We start from the raw sequence: 16,955 nt of genomic DNA, 5'->3' as shown, positions 1-16,955 counted from the left end.
GGCAGGCAAAACCCTGAGACATTTTCTGACAGGAAGTGGATACCTGATGTGTTGTATTACCTTTAAACCTATGCCATTGAAAAACACAGGGGCTGAGGAATAAAAGGCCCTAATGATTTATGCTATACAACGTTTGACATGTTTGAACGAACGTAAATATATTTTTTCCCCTCGTTCATGAAGTGAAGTCCGGCGGGCTTAGATCATGTGCTAACAAGACGGAGATTTTTGGACATAAATGATGAGCTTTTTTGAACAAAACTACATTCGTTATGGACCTGTGATACCTGGAAGTGACATCTGATGAAGAGAATCAAAGGTAATGGATTATTTACATAGTATTTTCGATTTTAGATCTCCCCAACATGACGACTAGTCTGTATCGCAACGCGTATTTTTCTGGGCGCAGTGCTCAGATTATTGCAAAGTGTGATTTCCCAGTAAGGTTATTTTTAAATCTGGCAAGTTGATTGCGTTCAAGAGATGTAAATCTATAATTCTTTAAATGACAATATAATATTTTACCAATGTTTTCTAATTTTAATTATTTAATTTGTGATGCTGACTTGACTGCCGGTTTTTGGAGGGAAACGATTTCCTCAACATCAATGCCATAGTAAAACGCTGTTTTTGGATATAAATATGAACTTGATAGAACTAAAAATGCATGCATTGTCTAACATAATGTCCTAGGAGTGTCATCTGATGGAGATTGTAAAAGGTTAGTGCATCATTTTAGCTGGTTTTATGGTTTTGGTGACCCTGTCTTTGAATTGACAAAACATTACACACAACTCTTGTAAATGTACTGTCCTAACATACTCTAAATTTATGCTTTCGCCGTAAAACCTTTTTGAAATCGTAAAACGTGGTTAGATTAAGGAGATGTTTATCTTTCAAAGGGTGTAAAATAGTTGTATGTTTGAAAAATTTGAATTTTGACATTTATTTGGATTCAAATTTGCCGCTCTTGAAATGCACCTGCTGTTGATGGAGTGCACCACGGGGGGGACGCCTGCGTCCTACCTAGCCCATAGTTAAGGAACTCAAGTAGCTTTCTTCTTACACAATACTCAACTCACAAACTTACAAACACATCCTCTCTTAGAACTAATAAGCACACACCACCAAGAGCAGTGGTACTTTCCACAAGAAGCAGTAAAATCACTATCAGATGCATATACAGTCCCAGAATTCTGTAACCATACAAAGCTAAGAGAGAGAGAGAGGGAGAGGTGCTGTTTCTTATTTAGCTTGGCTGCTGAGGGCCTTTGTCTGTTTGTGGGAAAAGGAGGCAGGAGGAGGAGGAAGTGGGTGTTTTTGCAGGGAGGGCGACATAGTTGCAGTATTCCTGACAGTGCCGCCTGAGCCTGTTGACCACATTTTTCAGATTAGAGGATTTTTATGTGGTGATTTTTAGGACTGTTAATACAGTCAATGATGGCCAGGCAATCAGTCTAGCGCACATGCGCACACCCAAACACACGCACGCACACACACGCGCAGATTAACTTGGTCAACAATGTTATTTTTTAAAAGACAATCAAAGAATGTGTCGTTAACGCTGACATTTTTGGTATAACTTGTTTATTTTTTTAACAAAAGCCACGACACTAGCGTATGAGTGAGTCACTCAGCTTCATGATGACAAATATCACACTTCACTCGAGTCATTTAACATTAGTTAACAAATTATTTTAAATAACAAAAATAGCCCAAAGAAAATTGAAAAATAGCCTATGCTACAAAATAGGCCAAGCCTAAACAAATAAATTAATAGCCTAAATAAACTAGTAAATGTCATAAATAAAATAAATACATTAAATAGCTCGCTCTTGCCCCTCCGTATCCACAATGTGCATAAATTATTCTCCTACAGATGACTTGCCTGCAGGTTTTTCCTAGTCATCACTAGTTACCACAGCCACAAAGCTAGAAGGCCCGCCTACCCGACCAATCGGATGAGGGAGTGTGATGATGCATATTCCGGTTCGCAGGATGTGCCTCATTTTTGAAATGGCAAATCTTGAGTTCAAGTTTGAGGACTACGTAACTAAATACATTTGGGAACAAGAATTGGCAACGTCACTAAAATTTCAGAACACTGAGAAAGGACAAAAGTTTTTGGGCAAAAGGGTAAGTTGTCTTTTCTTTTTCAGATAACTAGTAGCTAACTTGTGCTACTCTCATCTAAAATGAGCTAACTAGCTACCATAAGGGATTCCATTCCAAGCACAGAGGAGTTATTCTATTTGATAGAGCAAAACTGTTAGCTTGCCTACAAGCCTTTCATTCTAATAGTAATGAATCATATTATTGACCTTGAACAGATGCACAGCCTTTGGCAGAAAAAAATTACTCAGTTGGGAGAGTAAAAGTCTCCCATTCAATGGTGTTCCGTTTCAAGTGGTGGGCACAAAGACATATGAACGTCACCAGGGGAAAGACGAACAAAACCAAAGAGAAATATGCTGCTGAAAGGAACAAGAAGGCAGTAAGTTCAAAGCTACAATATTTGTATAAAATACAAAAACGTAAAACAAAGTTACTTTTGTCCTCCTCCGAGTGGGAGGAGGAGGAGGAAATACATACAAATAAAGAATTTGTAAGTGGGGTTAGGGTGGTGAGTTTTCCCCTACATTGTAAAGAGCTTTGGTTGTCTATAAAAATGCCATGTAAGTCCAATCAAGTATTATTCAATGTTTTGCCATCTTCTATAGCTTGAAGACCATACCTTTGTACTGGTAAAAAAAATACCAGAAAAGTGGACTACAAGGCAGTGTTAACTTAAATAAATACATGACTATAGTAAGTGCCTAGATGCCAAATAAAGTAACATGGTTGAAATTTATCTTAAATCAGCCAAAAATCTGACAATTTCTAAAAATGAAATTTATGTGAATATTTCTGTGAAACGGTATCTTTGGGAAACCCTGGCCTATTTTACCTCGTGTCACATGCAGCGGCTCATTTTAATAAAGCGAATACATACAGATATGCGGTGTTGTCATTAAATTATATTTTGACACATTTGTTTGATGAAAGGGGACTCCCTGACAATCATTTAAGATAACAAAATGTAACCTACATGTGTGGAATTTGCGTTTATGTTGTTTAGGAACTAGGAACAGTTGGTATTTCACATATTTTTACACAGATCTGTGTCCACCAAGATCCCGGGTCAGATCACGGGTAATTGGGTTTGGGTAGACCCGTGAAGACCTGTAGTGTGTTTCAGTCTATATGTGTGGCATGGAGGGAGAGAGCGTGAGAGAGAAAACCAACTCGCACTAGTTAGACAAACTTGCTGCTGTCATAGGTTATCTATCATACCATTGTGTAGTGCCTGTCTTGACTGCATCAAATTGTTGTAAAGATGCTAGCTAGCTACAGTAGCCAGCTAACGTTGACTAACACCATTCCGTACACATTTTGGGCAACCGCGGCATTCAAATGAGGCTGCAATGAAAACTAATGGGACTGTAGCGACTGTGTTGGCATCAAAATGCGGGGTGTGAACTAAGTTTCTATTCAGCGTTGATTGACATGGTAATGGACCAATATTATTGGAGAAAAGTTGAAAAAACGGACCCCTCTGACGCTGTACGTTAAAGTGTGACATGTCACGATGTAAGGTATGGCACGCATTATGCAACTCATTCTGTGCCGTACAGCCTCTTTCCACGAGGGGTAGCGCCTCGCTCGCAGATTAAAAACAAGAAATGATCAATGGTGAGTGCAATGGTGAGTGTAAAGTTAATTACTCGCAAGTTCATGATTAGTTAATTCAAATCAATTGTTCATTTTTTGCATCATCACTGCGTACCATCATGACTCTCAAAAACCGTGACAGCCACAGTTTACTTGTGTAGATAAATTTAGCGCCACCCTAAAAACCCGATTCAAATTCGAAAAAAGCCATTTCCCCACACGACTTATCTCCCTCTTTGATTATCACACAGTAGCTTTCGCTTCCCCACCCGCTATTTAATTTTTTTTTTACTCGGCGGAGCTACATTGCCTTCTTCAATCATGCAGAGACGGGTAGCATGAAGGTCTCGTCATTGGTTTTGCTGGAAAAGGGAGAAATTGTGCTTTACAATGGTATTCATATTACAGTTAACCTGGAAGTATTAGATTTTTGCAGCGCTAAAATAAGGTCAAGTGTACGGAACAAAGCGAAAGTTTGTTAGCTAGCGCTAAGTTAGCCAGCTAACTAGCTAAAGTAGCAAGTCTAATTGAGGCTATTTTGCTGCGCTCCCCGTCCAATGTCTACAACAACTCCATTCATATGAAACAACGTCCTACCTGTTGGTTGACCATTGTAGCCTACTCCTTCTCATTTAGCCAATTCAATTCTGTAATTTTAATTCCATTTAGCATTGATTAGAATCCTCCCTTGCTACACACGGCGCCTCCAACTGTAGCGTCACTTTGATTGACAGACAAAAACAACAAGCTACAGGTGTGAAACGTGTGTCGGCTACCTAAGGGTGATTCTTTTTTTATGGGGCGCACTCATAAAAACTGTCTTAAAACTCTTGTTTTAATTAACATTTAAAATGTAATGGTCTATCCTTCTAGGCTATGTAGCAATGTCACATAGATAATTGTATTTGATTTTAGACAAAGCCTTAAAAAAAAGGCCTTTTAAAAAAATAAATAAATACTCTCCCAAGTAATCTAATACTAACGTCCGTTCGGATATTTGAATATACAAATAACCGCGCAAATCTCAAACAGACACACAACAGATAACATGTACTGCCCTACTAGAATGTAGCACACTCAAAAGTCAACTAACATGGCCTGCAGATGATTGCACTAAACCAGGGTTTCTTAAACTATTGGTCAGGACCAACACTTTCTCTTCTTAATTTGGGTTATTAGAGGACCTTTTGGATTCGGTAGGATGGTCCATTTCTTATTTGGGTCTCGAGGTGAAAAGGTTTAAGAACCCTTGCACTAAACTAACGCACTGTGGAACAGTGCGTGTTGTGCGTGTGTGTGTTGACAGGAGGGTCTTAGATAGAAGGATGGGTAGAATCACAGCCTGTCCTCTACCTCCCTCTCCCCAGACATCCACACCCACAGCCAGACCACTCTCTCTGCTCTCTCTCTGCTCCCTCTGGTAATCTGAGGGTAAAGCTCCAGGATTAGGGTGGGGATCAACCATCACCTGTCTCCCCATTATTGGAGTCTCTTTGGGGCCTGAGGAGTGCTCCGTCATCTGGCCCCTCGCCACCTAGGCCAGTTCAGGCTGGTTTAGGAAGCAGCTACCATGCATTGCTATATGTTCAAACTTCCATCCAGTCTAGTTTAGTCCTGGCTGGTTTAGGTACTACAGGGAGCAGCTTCTAATGCCACCAGCTTTATGAAAACAGCCGGGACTAAAACCCTGATCCTGGGTTAAATATCATGATGATCCCACGTTAAATATCATGATGATCCCACAGTATCTCAATGTCTCTCTTCTCTATCCATCTCTATACAAACACAACAGCAGAGTACAGGCTTCAGAACCAGGCCGTGTTCCAGTTTCCTGTTTTTAGCTGGAAATGAGCCTGGGTTTTGGAAACTGAATCATCGTTCAGCACCATGTTGGTGCAGCCATGTTTCCCATCCACAGGCCTGCTTCACTTCCTCACTTCCCGCTAGTTTAGTGAGACACACATGGAGAGGAAAGCAGAGATCTGTCATAAACAACATTATGAGAGCCAACGCTGACACACTCACCCTATCGAGGAGCTGTTTAGCGAGTATTGTACACTTCCATTGTTTAATTCTGATAACAAGGCACAGCAATACCGCTTCTTGTTGTTAGGGCCTTGTGTATTTTTGCACCAATTGACCTGACATGGGAAAACATCAGCCCCAGTTATGGTTTATACCTAGGGCCCAGTGTCTTTCCTGGCTAAATTACATGATCGGGTGATACAGTACGGTTAGTGTTCCACTACATGGTGTTCTATTGTGTAGGTGTGATAGTGTTAGCATGGGGTGACTGTAGCCTACAGCTGGTAGTCACACTGTAACAGCCCCATAATGGCCAAAACAGATCTACATCTGTCGCCCAGCAGTCGAAAGAGAAGAAAGAACAGATCCCACCATTTCAAAAGAAGAAAGAGAGAAAGAGAAAGCAGGGGGCTCGGTTGTTCAAAAGGGAGCGTAGATCCTCGGCCCATCCCAGACAGCTGCTGTCGTGTGTGTGTGTGTGTGTGTGTGTGTGTGTGTGTGTGTGTGTGTGTGTGTGTGTGTGTGTGTGTGTGTGTGTGTGTGTGTGTGTGTGTGTGTGTGTGTGTGTGTGTGTGTGTTTATGAATGTTACACAACCTACCATTCAACAGCAGCTGCTGGGTGCACTGATGTAATGTGAGTTTTGTTGGCGAGAATAAAGAGAGAGAGGGGGAGGATGATGGACAGATAGCGAAAGATGGCGATAACGTCCTGTATGGAGAGAGGACACACAAGAAGGTAAAAAACTAAATCACACAAACACTACCCTACCCTACACCAAACATTGAGCAACACAACTCAGGAATCAAAGTTCAGCATAGAACCCTTCATTGTAGAAAGAAAGGATAAACATGGACCAGTGTAACAGGGACAAACGGTGTTCTGGGCTGTGATATGTTAACTCTTTATTACAAACCTAATTAACCCTACTTAACAACCTCTCTCTCTCATGGAAAAACACACACGGGAGATTTACTAGAAAAAGAGCTCCTAGCAGTTTTTGTCATTAGTTTCCCATACTTCTACTGGCTGTGATAGAGCTGAGTAATAGAGCAGTGTTTGCATAAGGAGTATATCTGTCCACATAGGCGCACAATGAAGCTCTTCACAGGTCAAGTCCTACCACAGACAAACAGCCGCAAGGTAGCTAAGAGTTTCCCCTGGCTTCTGATGAGAGCATCAAACACACTCATGACCAGATATAACAAAGTGTGTGCACGCGTGTGTGTGTGCTTTCATGTATCTCAATCAAATGTATTATGAAGCCCTTTTTACATCAGCAGATGTCACAAAGTGCTACACAGAAACACAGCCTAAAACCCCAAACAGCAAGCAATGCAGATGTAGAAGCAAAACTCCCTAGAATGGCAGGAACCTAGGAAGAAACCTAGAGAGGAACCAGGCTCTCAGTTGGCTTTTCATAGCCGAGCATTCAGAGGTCGAGACAACAGGTGCGGTAAAGAGAGAGAGCGAGAGAGAGTCGAAAACAGCAGGTCTGTGTGTGGCTAAAGCGTGATTACTTTATTATTGTGCCCAGGTGATGAGATAAGGGAAGCCATAACCACCAGGAAGTCTGAATATGTAAATGTCAACCACCTACAGGTACAGTTGTAATCATGGTGTGATAAGACTAGCGGTGATAGGATCTGATATAGACATCAGGGCTTAGACACCACCGCCACCACACACACACCGACTGTCTGTGTGTGTACTGTTCCAGCCATGAAATGTAGGGAAGCCTGCAGATGTGTCCCTTCCATAGCACGCAGCGAGTTGATTTTTTCAGTGTAACATTTCTAGTGTTGATTCAGGAGTTAAATTTACACCGTAAAGAGTTCTATTTAACGCAACAGTTTTTTTGGTGACAAAACTATCAGTAGAGTTGAAAACGATGGAAACACACTGAACTTTCCATTTTTAATTCAGAACATGAAAATGTAAGCGAAAAAGTACATTTTGTGTGCACTGCGTCATCAAACACTGAAAAAGTCAATTTGGTGGAAACACACCACTAGTGGGAAGACTTGCATATTTTCTTTATGCGGTTTCGAGAATGTTGCCAATTGGATGGAAACCTAGGTCCAAACAACAAAACCAAAACAAAGACAGACCAGTAAAAGATCAGTGTTTGTGTGCAGTGCCATAGGACCCCTCCGTAGATAATGGGGGAGAACACATACAGGGTGGATGACTACAGAGTTAAACTCCCATTCACTTTTCCTCTCTTCTCCTTTATTCTCCTCACATCTCTTCTCTATTCACTTCTATTCGTCTCAAACAACAGACTGAGACGATCACTCGCTAACGAGCAGAATTGGGCTCAATAGAGCATCAATAAAGCAAATACAAACACACACAAAGACATGCACGCCCTCCCTCGGTCCACTTCATTATTGGACAAATCCCCATCAGAGATAAGTTAGTAAACAAAAATAACTATTTTTCAGATATACCAGTGCAAGCTTAGCCAGGAGGGTCAGTCAAGGAGACAGGCACATACAGAGCACAATATCATCATATCACTCTGTCACTGATATAATACTGTATCACAAAGCAGGCCAGTGTAGGGCAGTGTGTGTGTGTGTGTGTGTGTGTGTGTGTGTGTGTGTGTGTGTGTGTGTGTGTGTGTGTGTGTGTGTGTGTGTGTGTGTGTGTGTGTGTGTGTGTGTGTGTGTGTGTGTGTGTGTGTGTGTGTGTGTGTGTGTGTGTGTGTGTGTGTGAGAATGTGTGTGAGAATGTGTGTGAGAATGTGTGTCCTAAAGTGAGTTCAGCTCTGGTCTGTCTGTCTGCTCTTCCTGCTCTTCTGGTTCTGTGGCTGAGTGTGTAATAAAGACCAAGGTGGGACAATTGTCCTCGGAACTCCCAACTCCCCACGTGTGTGTGTGTGTGTGTGTGTGTGTGTGTTATTTTGACTATTTTCTACAATGTAGAATAATAGTGAAGACATCAAAACTATGAAATAACTCATATGGGATCATGTAGTAACCAAAAAAGTGTTTAACAAATCTAAATATTTTGTATATTGAGATTCTTCAAAGTAGCCACCCTTTGCCTTGATGACAGCTTTGCACACTCTTGGCATTCTCTCAACCAGCTTCACGAGGTAGTCACCTGGAATGCATTTCAATTAACAGGTGTGCCTTGTTAATAGTTAATTTTAATGCATTTGAGCCAATCAGTTGTGTTGTGACAAGGTATACAGAAGATAGCCCTATTTGGTAAAAGACCAAGTCCATATTAGGGCAAGAACAGCTCAAAAAAGCAAAGAGAAATGACAGTCCATCATTCCTTTAAGACATGAAGGTCTGTCAATATCAAGAACTTCGAAAGATTCTTCAAGTGCAGTCGCAAAAACCATCAAGCACTATGATGAAACTACCTCTCATGAGGACCGCAAGACCCAGAGTGATCTCTGCTCCAGAGGATAAGTTCATTAGAGCTACCAGCCTCAGAAATTGCAGGCCAAATAAATGCTTCACAGAGTTCAAGTAACATCTAAACATCAACTGTTCAGAGGAGACTGTGTGAATCAGGTCTTCCCTTGTCAAATTGCTGCAAAGAAACCACTACTAATGTACACCAATAAGAAGAAGAGACTTTCTTGGGCCAAGAAACATGAGCAATGGACATTAGACTGGTGGAAATCTGTCCTTTGGTCTGATGAGTCCAAATTTGAGATTTTTTTGTTGTCTTTTTGTTTTTGTGAGACAAGGTGAACGAATGATCTCTGCATGTGTGGTTCCCACCGTGAAGCATGGAGGAGGAGGTGTGATGGTGTGGGGGTACTTTGCTGGTGACACTGTCAGTGATTTATTTAGAATTCAAGGCACACTTAACAAGCATGGCTACCACAGCATTCTGCAGCGAGTGAAGTTGGACCGCAGAGTGAAGGAAAAGCAGCCAACAGTGTTCAGCATATGTGGGAACTTCTTCAAGATTGTTGGAAAATAATTCCAGGTGAAGCTGATCAAGAGAATGACAAGAGTATGCAAAGCTGTCATCAAGGCAAAGGGTGGCTACTTTGAAGAATCTGAAATATAAAATATATTTTGATTTGTTTAACACTTTTTGGTTACTACATGATTCCATATGTGTAATTTCATAGTTTTGATGTCTTTCTTCACTATTATTCTACAGTGTAGAAAATACTAAAAATACAGAAAAATCCTTGAATGAGTAGGTGTGTCCAAACTTTTGACTGGTACTGTATGTCTTTGTTTATGTGTGTGTACAGTATGTAAATATTTATGTCTTGTGTGTGTGTGTGTGTGTGTGTGTGTGTGTGTGTGTGTGTGTGTGTGTGTGTGTGTGTGTGTGTGTGTACATATCTGTCTTTGTATGTGTTTGCCTGTGAACTTTTTGTGTGTCGGAGAGTATGTGCACTTTGCCATAAAGATGTGGTGTGACCATTGTGCCTCCTCAATGACAGAGAGGAGACATCCAAGCTACCCTGTCATCTCACAGTGACAGACAGACAGACAGACAGACAGACAGGAAGAAAGCACAAAGAAACAAAGAGCGAGAGAGAGAGAGAGAGATAATGGACTGTGGTGGTCTGTGTTACCCCTGCTGGCTGCTGGTCTGGTGCGGCTGCGGGACCTGCTGCGTTGCCGTTGGAGACGAGTGCGGCCCAGAAACCTGTAGTAGTACGAGGGTCTCCCAGAACCCTTCCTGGTAATGCCTGCCCCTGCCATGGTCCTTCCAAAAACCCAGGACCAAGCCAGTGCAACTATCACACTATCCCAAGTATACTTCAATTCCACTCACTCAGTGTCCCTCTTATCAAAACGTCCCAAAACTCTTCTCCAACTTCCAAAACACACTCTAACTTCACGCCATTCACTGTACCCAAAACGTACAAAAACTCTGCTCCAACTTCCGAAATAAACTCCCTTATAAAGTTTCCCAGAGCGTCAGACACAAGAGTGTCCTGAATGCTGTGTCTCTGTATTCTGAATCACAGGAAAGCTGTTCCCATTCCCATCGCCAGCCAGGAGTGACTGGAGGAATTCTGCAGAAAGAGAAACAGAGTCCACTCCTCCTCTGTCGTTCTCTCACTCAGTCATTAAGTCAGCCACTCAGGGAGAAGCCTACTAGTTACCCTGAGAGATACTTTTACAATGCCTCTCCTCCCCTGACTTGCCAACCTGCAGGGCTGTGTGTGTTTGGGCTGCATGTCTCTCAATTCATGCCATTAAGTTAAGAGAGAACAACAGAAGAAAAGTTTGGGCTGTGGTGAAAACCTGGCTGGTATCGGCAGTAGGGTGGAATGGGGTGGAAATGCAACAGGAAGCCTTTTGATTTACATGGCTTTACATCTGTTTGTCTTTACATCTGTTTGGCTTTACATCTGGTCGGCTTTACATCTCCATTTCCTTCCTCAATCTCTTTCTTCCTCTCCATTTTTCAGTCATTATTCTATTGCATTTGGGCTCCTGAGTGGCGTTGTGGTCTAAGGCACTGCATCTCAGTGCAAGAGTTGTCACTGCTGTCCTTGGTTCGAATCCAGGCTGCATCACATCCGGCTGTGATTGGGAGTCCCATAGGGCGACGCACAATTGGCCCAGCGTTGTCCGGGGTAGGCTGTTATTGTAAATAAGAATTTATTCTTAACTGACTTGCCTGGTTAAATAGAGGTACAATATAAAATATAACATTTCCACCCTGTCTTTCCACAGACTTGGACCAAAATGAAATGATCTCTAAACCTTAACAAATTACACTACAATATGATTTATTCTGTCTAACCTCATTCCATTCCTATGCTACATTCACAATCCCAGTCCACTCCAAATGACTATAGTACCAGTCTAAACTCACAGTCCAGTCGAATCCAGTCCACACTTTAGGATAATCTCATTATCACGGGCTCGTACTTGCCCCTCTAGGCTTGCCAGTGACAACCAATGGAAAAGCAGCTCTAGACATGTCAGAGAACCAATAGGAGTGGGCTCCAAAGGTGTGGGTCAGGCAGCTGGACTAGACTGCCAGATGGACACAAAGAGGTAGAAACACACACACACTTCAGATACCCATTCATACATATTTGGACAATACACAAATGTACAATGGATCTATTTTGAGTTCTATAATAGAAGATGAGTTTCATTGTGTACGAAGACCTAGACCTTAACACCTGGTGGAGACAGCAGAGACACAAGCCCTGCCGTTACATCAAACTGATTATGTATAGGATAGTCATTACAGCATCTACAGTAAACCACAGTTGGAATCAAACTAATTTTCTATAAAGCATTGATGAAGGAAAATGTCCTTCTACCTCTCCAATAGGGCTCCTGAGTGGAGCAGCGGTCTAAGGCACTGCATCTCAGTGCTAGAGGCATCACTACAGACACCCTGGTTCAAATCCAGGCTGTATCACAATCAGCTGTGATTGGGAGTCCCATAGGGCAGTGCACAAATGGCCCATTGTCATCCGGGTTTGTCCGGTGTAGGTCATCATTGAAAATAAGAATTTGTTCTTATCTGACTTGCCTTGTTAAATAAGAAAATATATACAGTTGAAGTCTGAAGTTTACATACACCTTAACCAAGTACATTTAAACTCAGTTTTTCACAATTCCTGACATTTAATCCGAGTAAAAATTCACTGTCTTAGGTCAGTTAAGATTACCACTTTATTTTAAGAATGTGAAATGTCAGAATAATCGTGGAGAGAATTTTTTATTTCAGCTTTTATTTCTTTCATCACATTCCCAGTGGGTCAAAAGTTTACATACACTCAATTAGTATTTGGTAGCATTGCCTTTAAATTGTTTAACTTGGGTCAAACGTTTCGGGTAGCCTTCCACAAGCTTCCCACAATAAGTTGGGTGAATTTTGGCCCATTCCTCCTGACAGAGCTGGTGTAACTGAGTCAGGTTTGTAGGCCTCCTTGCTCGCATACGCTTTTTCAGTTCTGCCCACAAATGTTTTATAGGCTTGAGGTCAGGGGTTTGTGATGGCCACTCCAATACCTTGACTTTGTTGTACTTAAGCCATTTTGCCACAACTTTGGAAGTATGCTTGGGGTCATTTTCCATTTGGAAGACCCATTTGCGACCAAGCTTTAACTTCCTGACTGATGTCTTGAGATATTACTTCAATATATCCACATCGTTTTTCTTCCTCATGATGCCATCTATTTTGTGAAGTGCACCAGTCCCTCCAGCAGCGAAGCACCCCCACAACATGATGCTGCCACCCCCGTGCTTCACGGTTGGGATGGTGTTCTTCGCCTTGCAAGCGTCCCCCTTTTTCCTCCAAACATAACGATGGTCATTATGGCCAGCAGTTCTATTTTTGTTGGAGCCAGACACAAACAAACAATACCAGTGCCTCTGTGTGAGTTTATAGTATGACCGATTTTTATGCCAGCAGCCTGTAGCTGACCCAGTTCATAGTGTTAGCTAACGGGACACCTTTACTGTCGTTCCTCGGTCCTCACTGGGTTCATTGTGATGGGATAGCTAACATACTAGAGTAATATACTGCTGCTAACACACTGGGGCTAGGCTGATATACTGCTAACACACTGAGGCTACGCTGATATACTGCTAACACACTGAGGCTACACTGATATACTGCTAACACACTGGGGCTAGGCTGATATCAATCAAATGTATTTATAAAGCACATTTTACATCAGCCGATGTCACATACTGCTTCTAACACACTGGAGCTAGGCTGATATACTGCTAACACACTGGGGCTAGGCTGATATACTGCTAACACACTGGGGCTAGGCTGACATAGTGCTAACACACTGGGGCGAGGCTGATATACTGCTGCTAACACACTGGGGCTAGGCTGATATACTGCTAACACACTGGGGCTAGGCTGATATGCTGCTGCTAACACACTGGGGCTAGGCTGATATACTGTTAACACACTGGGGCTAGGCTGACATAGTGCTAACACACTGGGGCTAGGCTGATATACTGCTGCTAACACACTGGGACTAGGCTGATATACTGCTAACACACTGGGGCTAGGCTGATATACTGCTAACCCACTGAGGCTAGGCTGATATACTGCTAACACACTGGGGCTAGGCTGATATACTGCTAACACACTGGGGCTAGGCTGACATAGTGCTAACACACTGGGGCTAGGCTGATATACTGCTAACACACTGGGGCTAGGCTGATATACTGCTAACACACTGGGGCTAGGCTGATATACTGCTAACACACTGGGGATAGGCGGATATACTGCTGCTAACACAGTGTGGGATCATTGGAGCAAAAGGGTGACTTGGTGGTTTGCTATGGGCTAATTTTCCGACTGTGCATGTGTGCATGCATGCATGGATTCTCCCTTACACTCTCACAGCAAAGAGGACCTCAGTCAGCCATTGTTGATTAACACTGAATAGTGTGTGTGCGTGTGTGTCTGAATGCACACATGTGCATGTATGAGGAACTCAGTCAACCATGATCGACTAAAACTAAACAGAATGTGTGTGTATTGTGTTACTGTTTAAATACATCAAGATATTCCAGCAGCTTCTGCTCTGTGGTCTCTATTACAGGAAACAGAACCAGGCCATAGAGTGTGTTAGGGGTCACAGTCAGGGTCAGTCTCAGGGACAAGGTCACTTCCTGCTCTCAGGACCTTCCTGGGACCAACTAACACACTCCTGGGAATACTCTGACATCACTAGTGTGTGTGTGTGTGTGTGTGTGTGTGTGTGTGTGTGTGTGTGTGTGTGTGTGTGTGTGTGTGTGTGTGTGTGTGTGTGTGTGTGTGTGTGTGGGTGGGTGTGTGTATTTGTACAGTATCATTGGTTTTTGTGTGTATCTAATTATTGGATTGAATTCTTGTGTGTGTGTGTGTGTGTGTGTGTGTGTGTGTGTGTGTGTGTGTGTGTGTGTGTGTGTGTGTGTGTGTGTGTGTGTGTTAGAAGTCAGCCGAGCCGTGGCAGATAAAGAGTTAAATAAAATGATTGTTGATCTTACCTGTAGAGGAAATGGAGGAGGAGGATGAAGGGGAAAGGTCATATCCAGAGCAGAGACATGCAAAACAAACAGAGACATGGATTAGGTTGGGATGAACATTCATGTCTCCAGGGGAGAAAAAAATATTTGACACAGAGTACTACTCTATACAAAATAAACACTGTATATTCCACACTTAACATAATACACACAGTACATTGCACGTTACTCACGTACAACTGTTGACAAAACATTTGCTGAATAATAAACACAGAAAATAATAATAATAATAAACCACCCAAACACTTTTCCACAAAGAAAATTAAGGTAATTCCTCTCGCAAAGCAAACAAAAAGAGAACAATTCATTCCCATTTGAATCCTATTTTCCCTAACCCCTAAACCTTAACCCTAACACACAACCCTAACACCTAACTCTAACCCTTACCCGAAGTGTAGCCCTAAACCTAAACCATAAGCCTAAAATAGCCTTTTTCCTTGTTGGGACCGGGTTTTACTATCTTAGTTGAGCAAGTCACTCTGCATAAGAGTTTCTGCTAAATAACCAAAATGTATACGTGAAAATTAACATACCAAAGCACGCTGGGTATTATTATTGGCCTTGTTTTGGGGCGGAGCTCATTAGAATTATACTCAGCATGCTTAGCAATTGTTCATTTTTTATTTACATTTTAGTCATTTAGCAGACACTCTTATCCAGAGCAAGTTTCACTTAGAGCATTCATCCTAAAGGGAAACATCACAATTTTTCTACTTCATATTCATCATTTCCAGCATGTCCCCAACATCAACATACACAAAATGGATGTGGGCACCTCTTCAAATTAGTGGAATGTTCTATTATCGTAACTCACACCCTTAGTGGAATGTTCTATTTCAGTCACACTCGTTGCTGACAGGTGTATAAAATCGAGCACACAGCCTGCAATCTCCATAGACAAACATTGGTAGTAAAATGGCCTGTACTGAAGAGATCATAGGATGCCACCTTTCCAACAAGTCAGTTCATCAAATGTCTGCCCTGCTAGAGCTGCCCTGGTCAAATGTAAGTTCTGTTATTATGAAGTGGAAACATCTAGGAGCAACAACGGCTCAGCCGCGAAGTGGTAGGCCACATAAGCTCACAGAACAGGACTGCCGAGTGCTGAAGCGCGTAGTGTGTAAAAATCGTTTGTCCTCAGTTGCAACACTCACTACCGAGTTCCAAACTGCCACTTGAGCTTCATATGGAGTTTCATGAAATGGGTTTCCATGGCCAAGCAGCTGCACACAAGCCTAAGATCACCATGCACAATGCCAAGCGTCGGCTGGAGTGGTGTAAAGCTTGCCCCCATTGGACTCTGGAGCAGTGGAAACATGTTCTTTGGAGTGATGAATCCCGCTTCACCATCTGGCAGTCCGACGGGTAAATTTGTGTTTGCGGCTGGCAGAAAAATGCTACCTGCCCGAATGCATAGTGCCAACTGTAAAGTTTGGTGGAGGAAAAATAATGGTCTGTGGCTGTTTTTCATGGGTCGGGCTAGGGCAGTCATAACACTACAGCATAGAATGACATTCTAGACAATTCTGTGCTTCCAACTTTGTGGCAACAGTTTGGGGAAGGCCCTTTCCTGTTTCAGCATGACAATGCCCAAAAGCAAGGTCCATAAAGAAATGGTTTGTCGAGATCGTTGTGAAAGAACTTGACTGGCCTGCACTGAGCCCTGACCTCAACCCCATTGAACACCTTTGGGATGAATTGGAACGCCGACTGCGAGCCAGGCCTAATCACCCAACATCAGTGCCCGACCTCACTAATGCTCTTGTGTCTGAATGGAAGCAAGTCCCAGCAGCAATGTTCCAACATATAGTGGAAAGCCTTCACAGAAGAGTGTGTGAGGCTGTTATAGCAGCAAAGGATTTTGGAATAAGATGTTTGATGAGCAGGTGTCCACAAAATGTGAACTGCTATAAAACAATTGTTTAGAAAGGTATTTTGCATTTTGAAAATACAATTTACAGTATTTTGAAAATGCAAAATACATTGTAGTGTAATTCAGCCCTGTGTAATTCAAATGACAAAATACTCAGAAGTAATTTAAATACGTATTTCAAATACATGTAACATAAATACTGCCCGTCTCTTGTATCCCTGCTATCAGGAGAAAAACAACGAGAGCTGGATATAAGAAAGTCAAACTGACTTTTGAGTTAGACAGACGGACTGAATCTCAGGCAGCCTGTAGAAAGTGATGTGCCTAGAAGACTTGTGTGAGATTGTT

General features: G+C 42.3%; 1 protein-coding gene across 5 annotated transcripts in view; it reads right to left on the bottom strand.

Moving 5' to 3' along the window:
* Positions 1 to 16,955, bottom strand: part of LOC106562976 (disabled homolog 2-interacting protein) — a 256,858-nt gene that overhangs the window by 147,800 nt on the left and 92,103 nt on the right. The window contains exon 1 of one of the 5 annotated variants that reach the window (XM_014128139.2): positions 10,300 to 10,935. The exons of the other annotated variants lie outside the window; for them this stretch is intronic. Within the exon in view, the coding sequence (XP_013983614.1) occupies positions 10,300 to 10,429 (130 nt within the window). The 5' untranslated portion in view covers positions 10,430 to 10,935. Of the gene's footprint in view, positions 1 to 10,299; positions 10,936 to 16,955 lie in introns of those variants that run through there. 5 annotated transcript variants of the gene reach the window in all.

The sequence above is a fragment of the Salmo salar genome, chromosome ssa11, assembly GCF_905237065.1.
Source record: "Salmo salar chromosome ssa11, Ssal_v3.1, whole genome shotgun sequence".
NCBI lineage: Eukaryota > Metazoa > Chordata > Actinopteri > Salmoniformes > Salmonidae > Salmo > Salmo salar.
The sequence above is the reverse complement of the archived record's forward strand: the minus strand, read 5'-3'. Positions and strand labels throughout refer to the sequence as shown.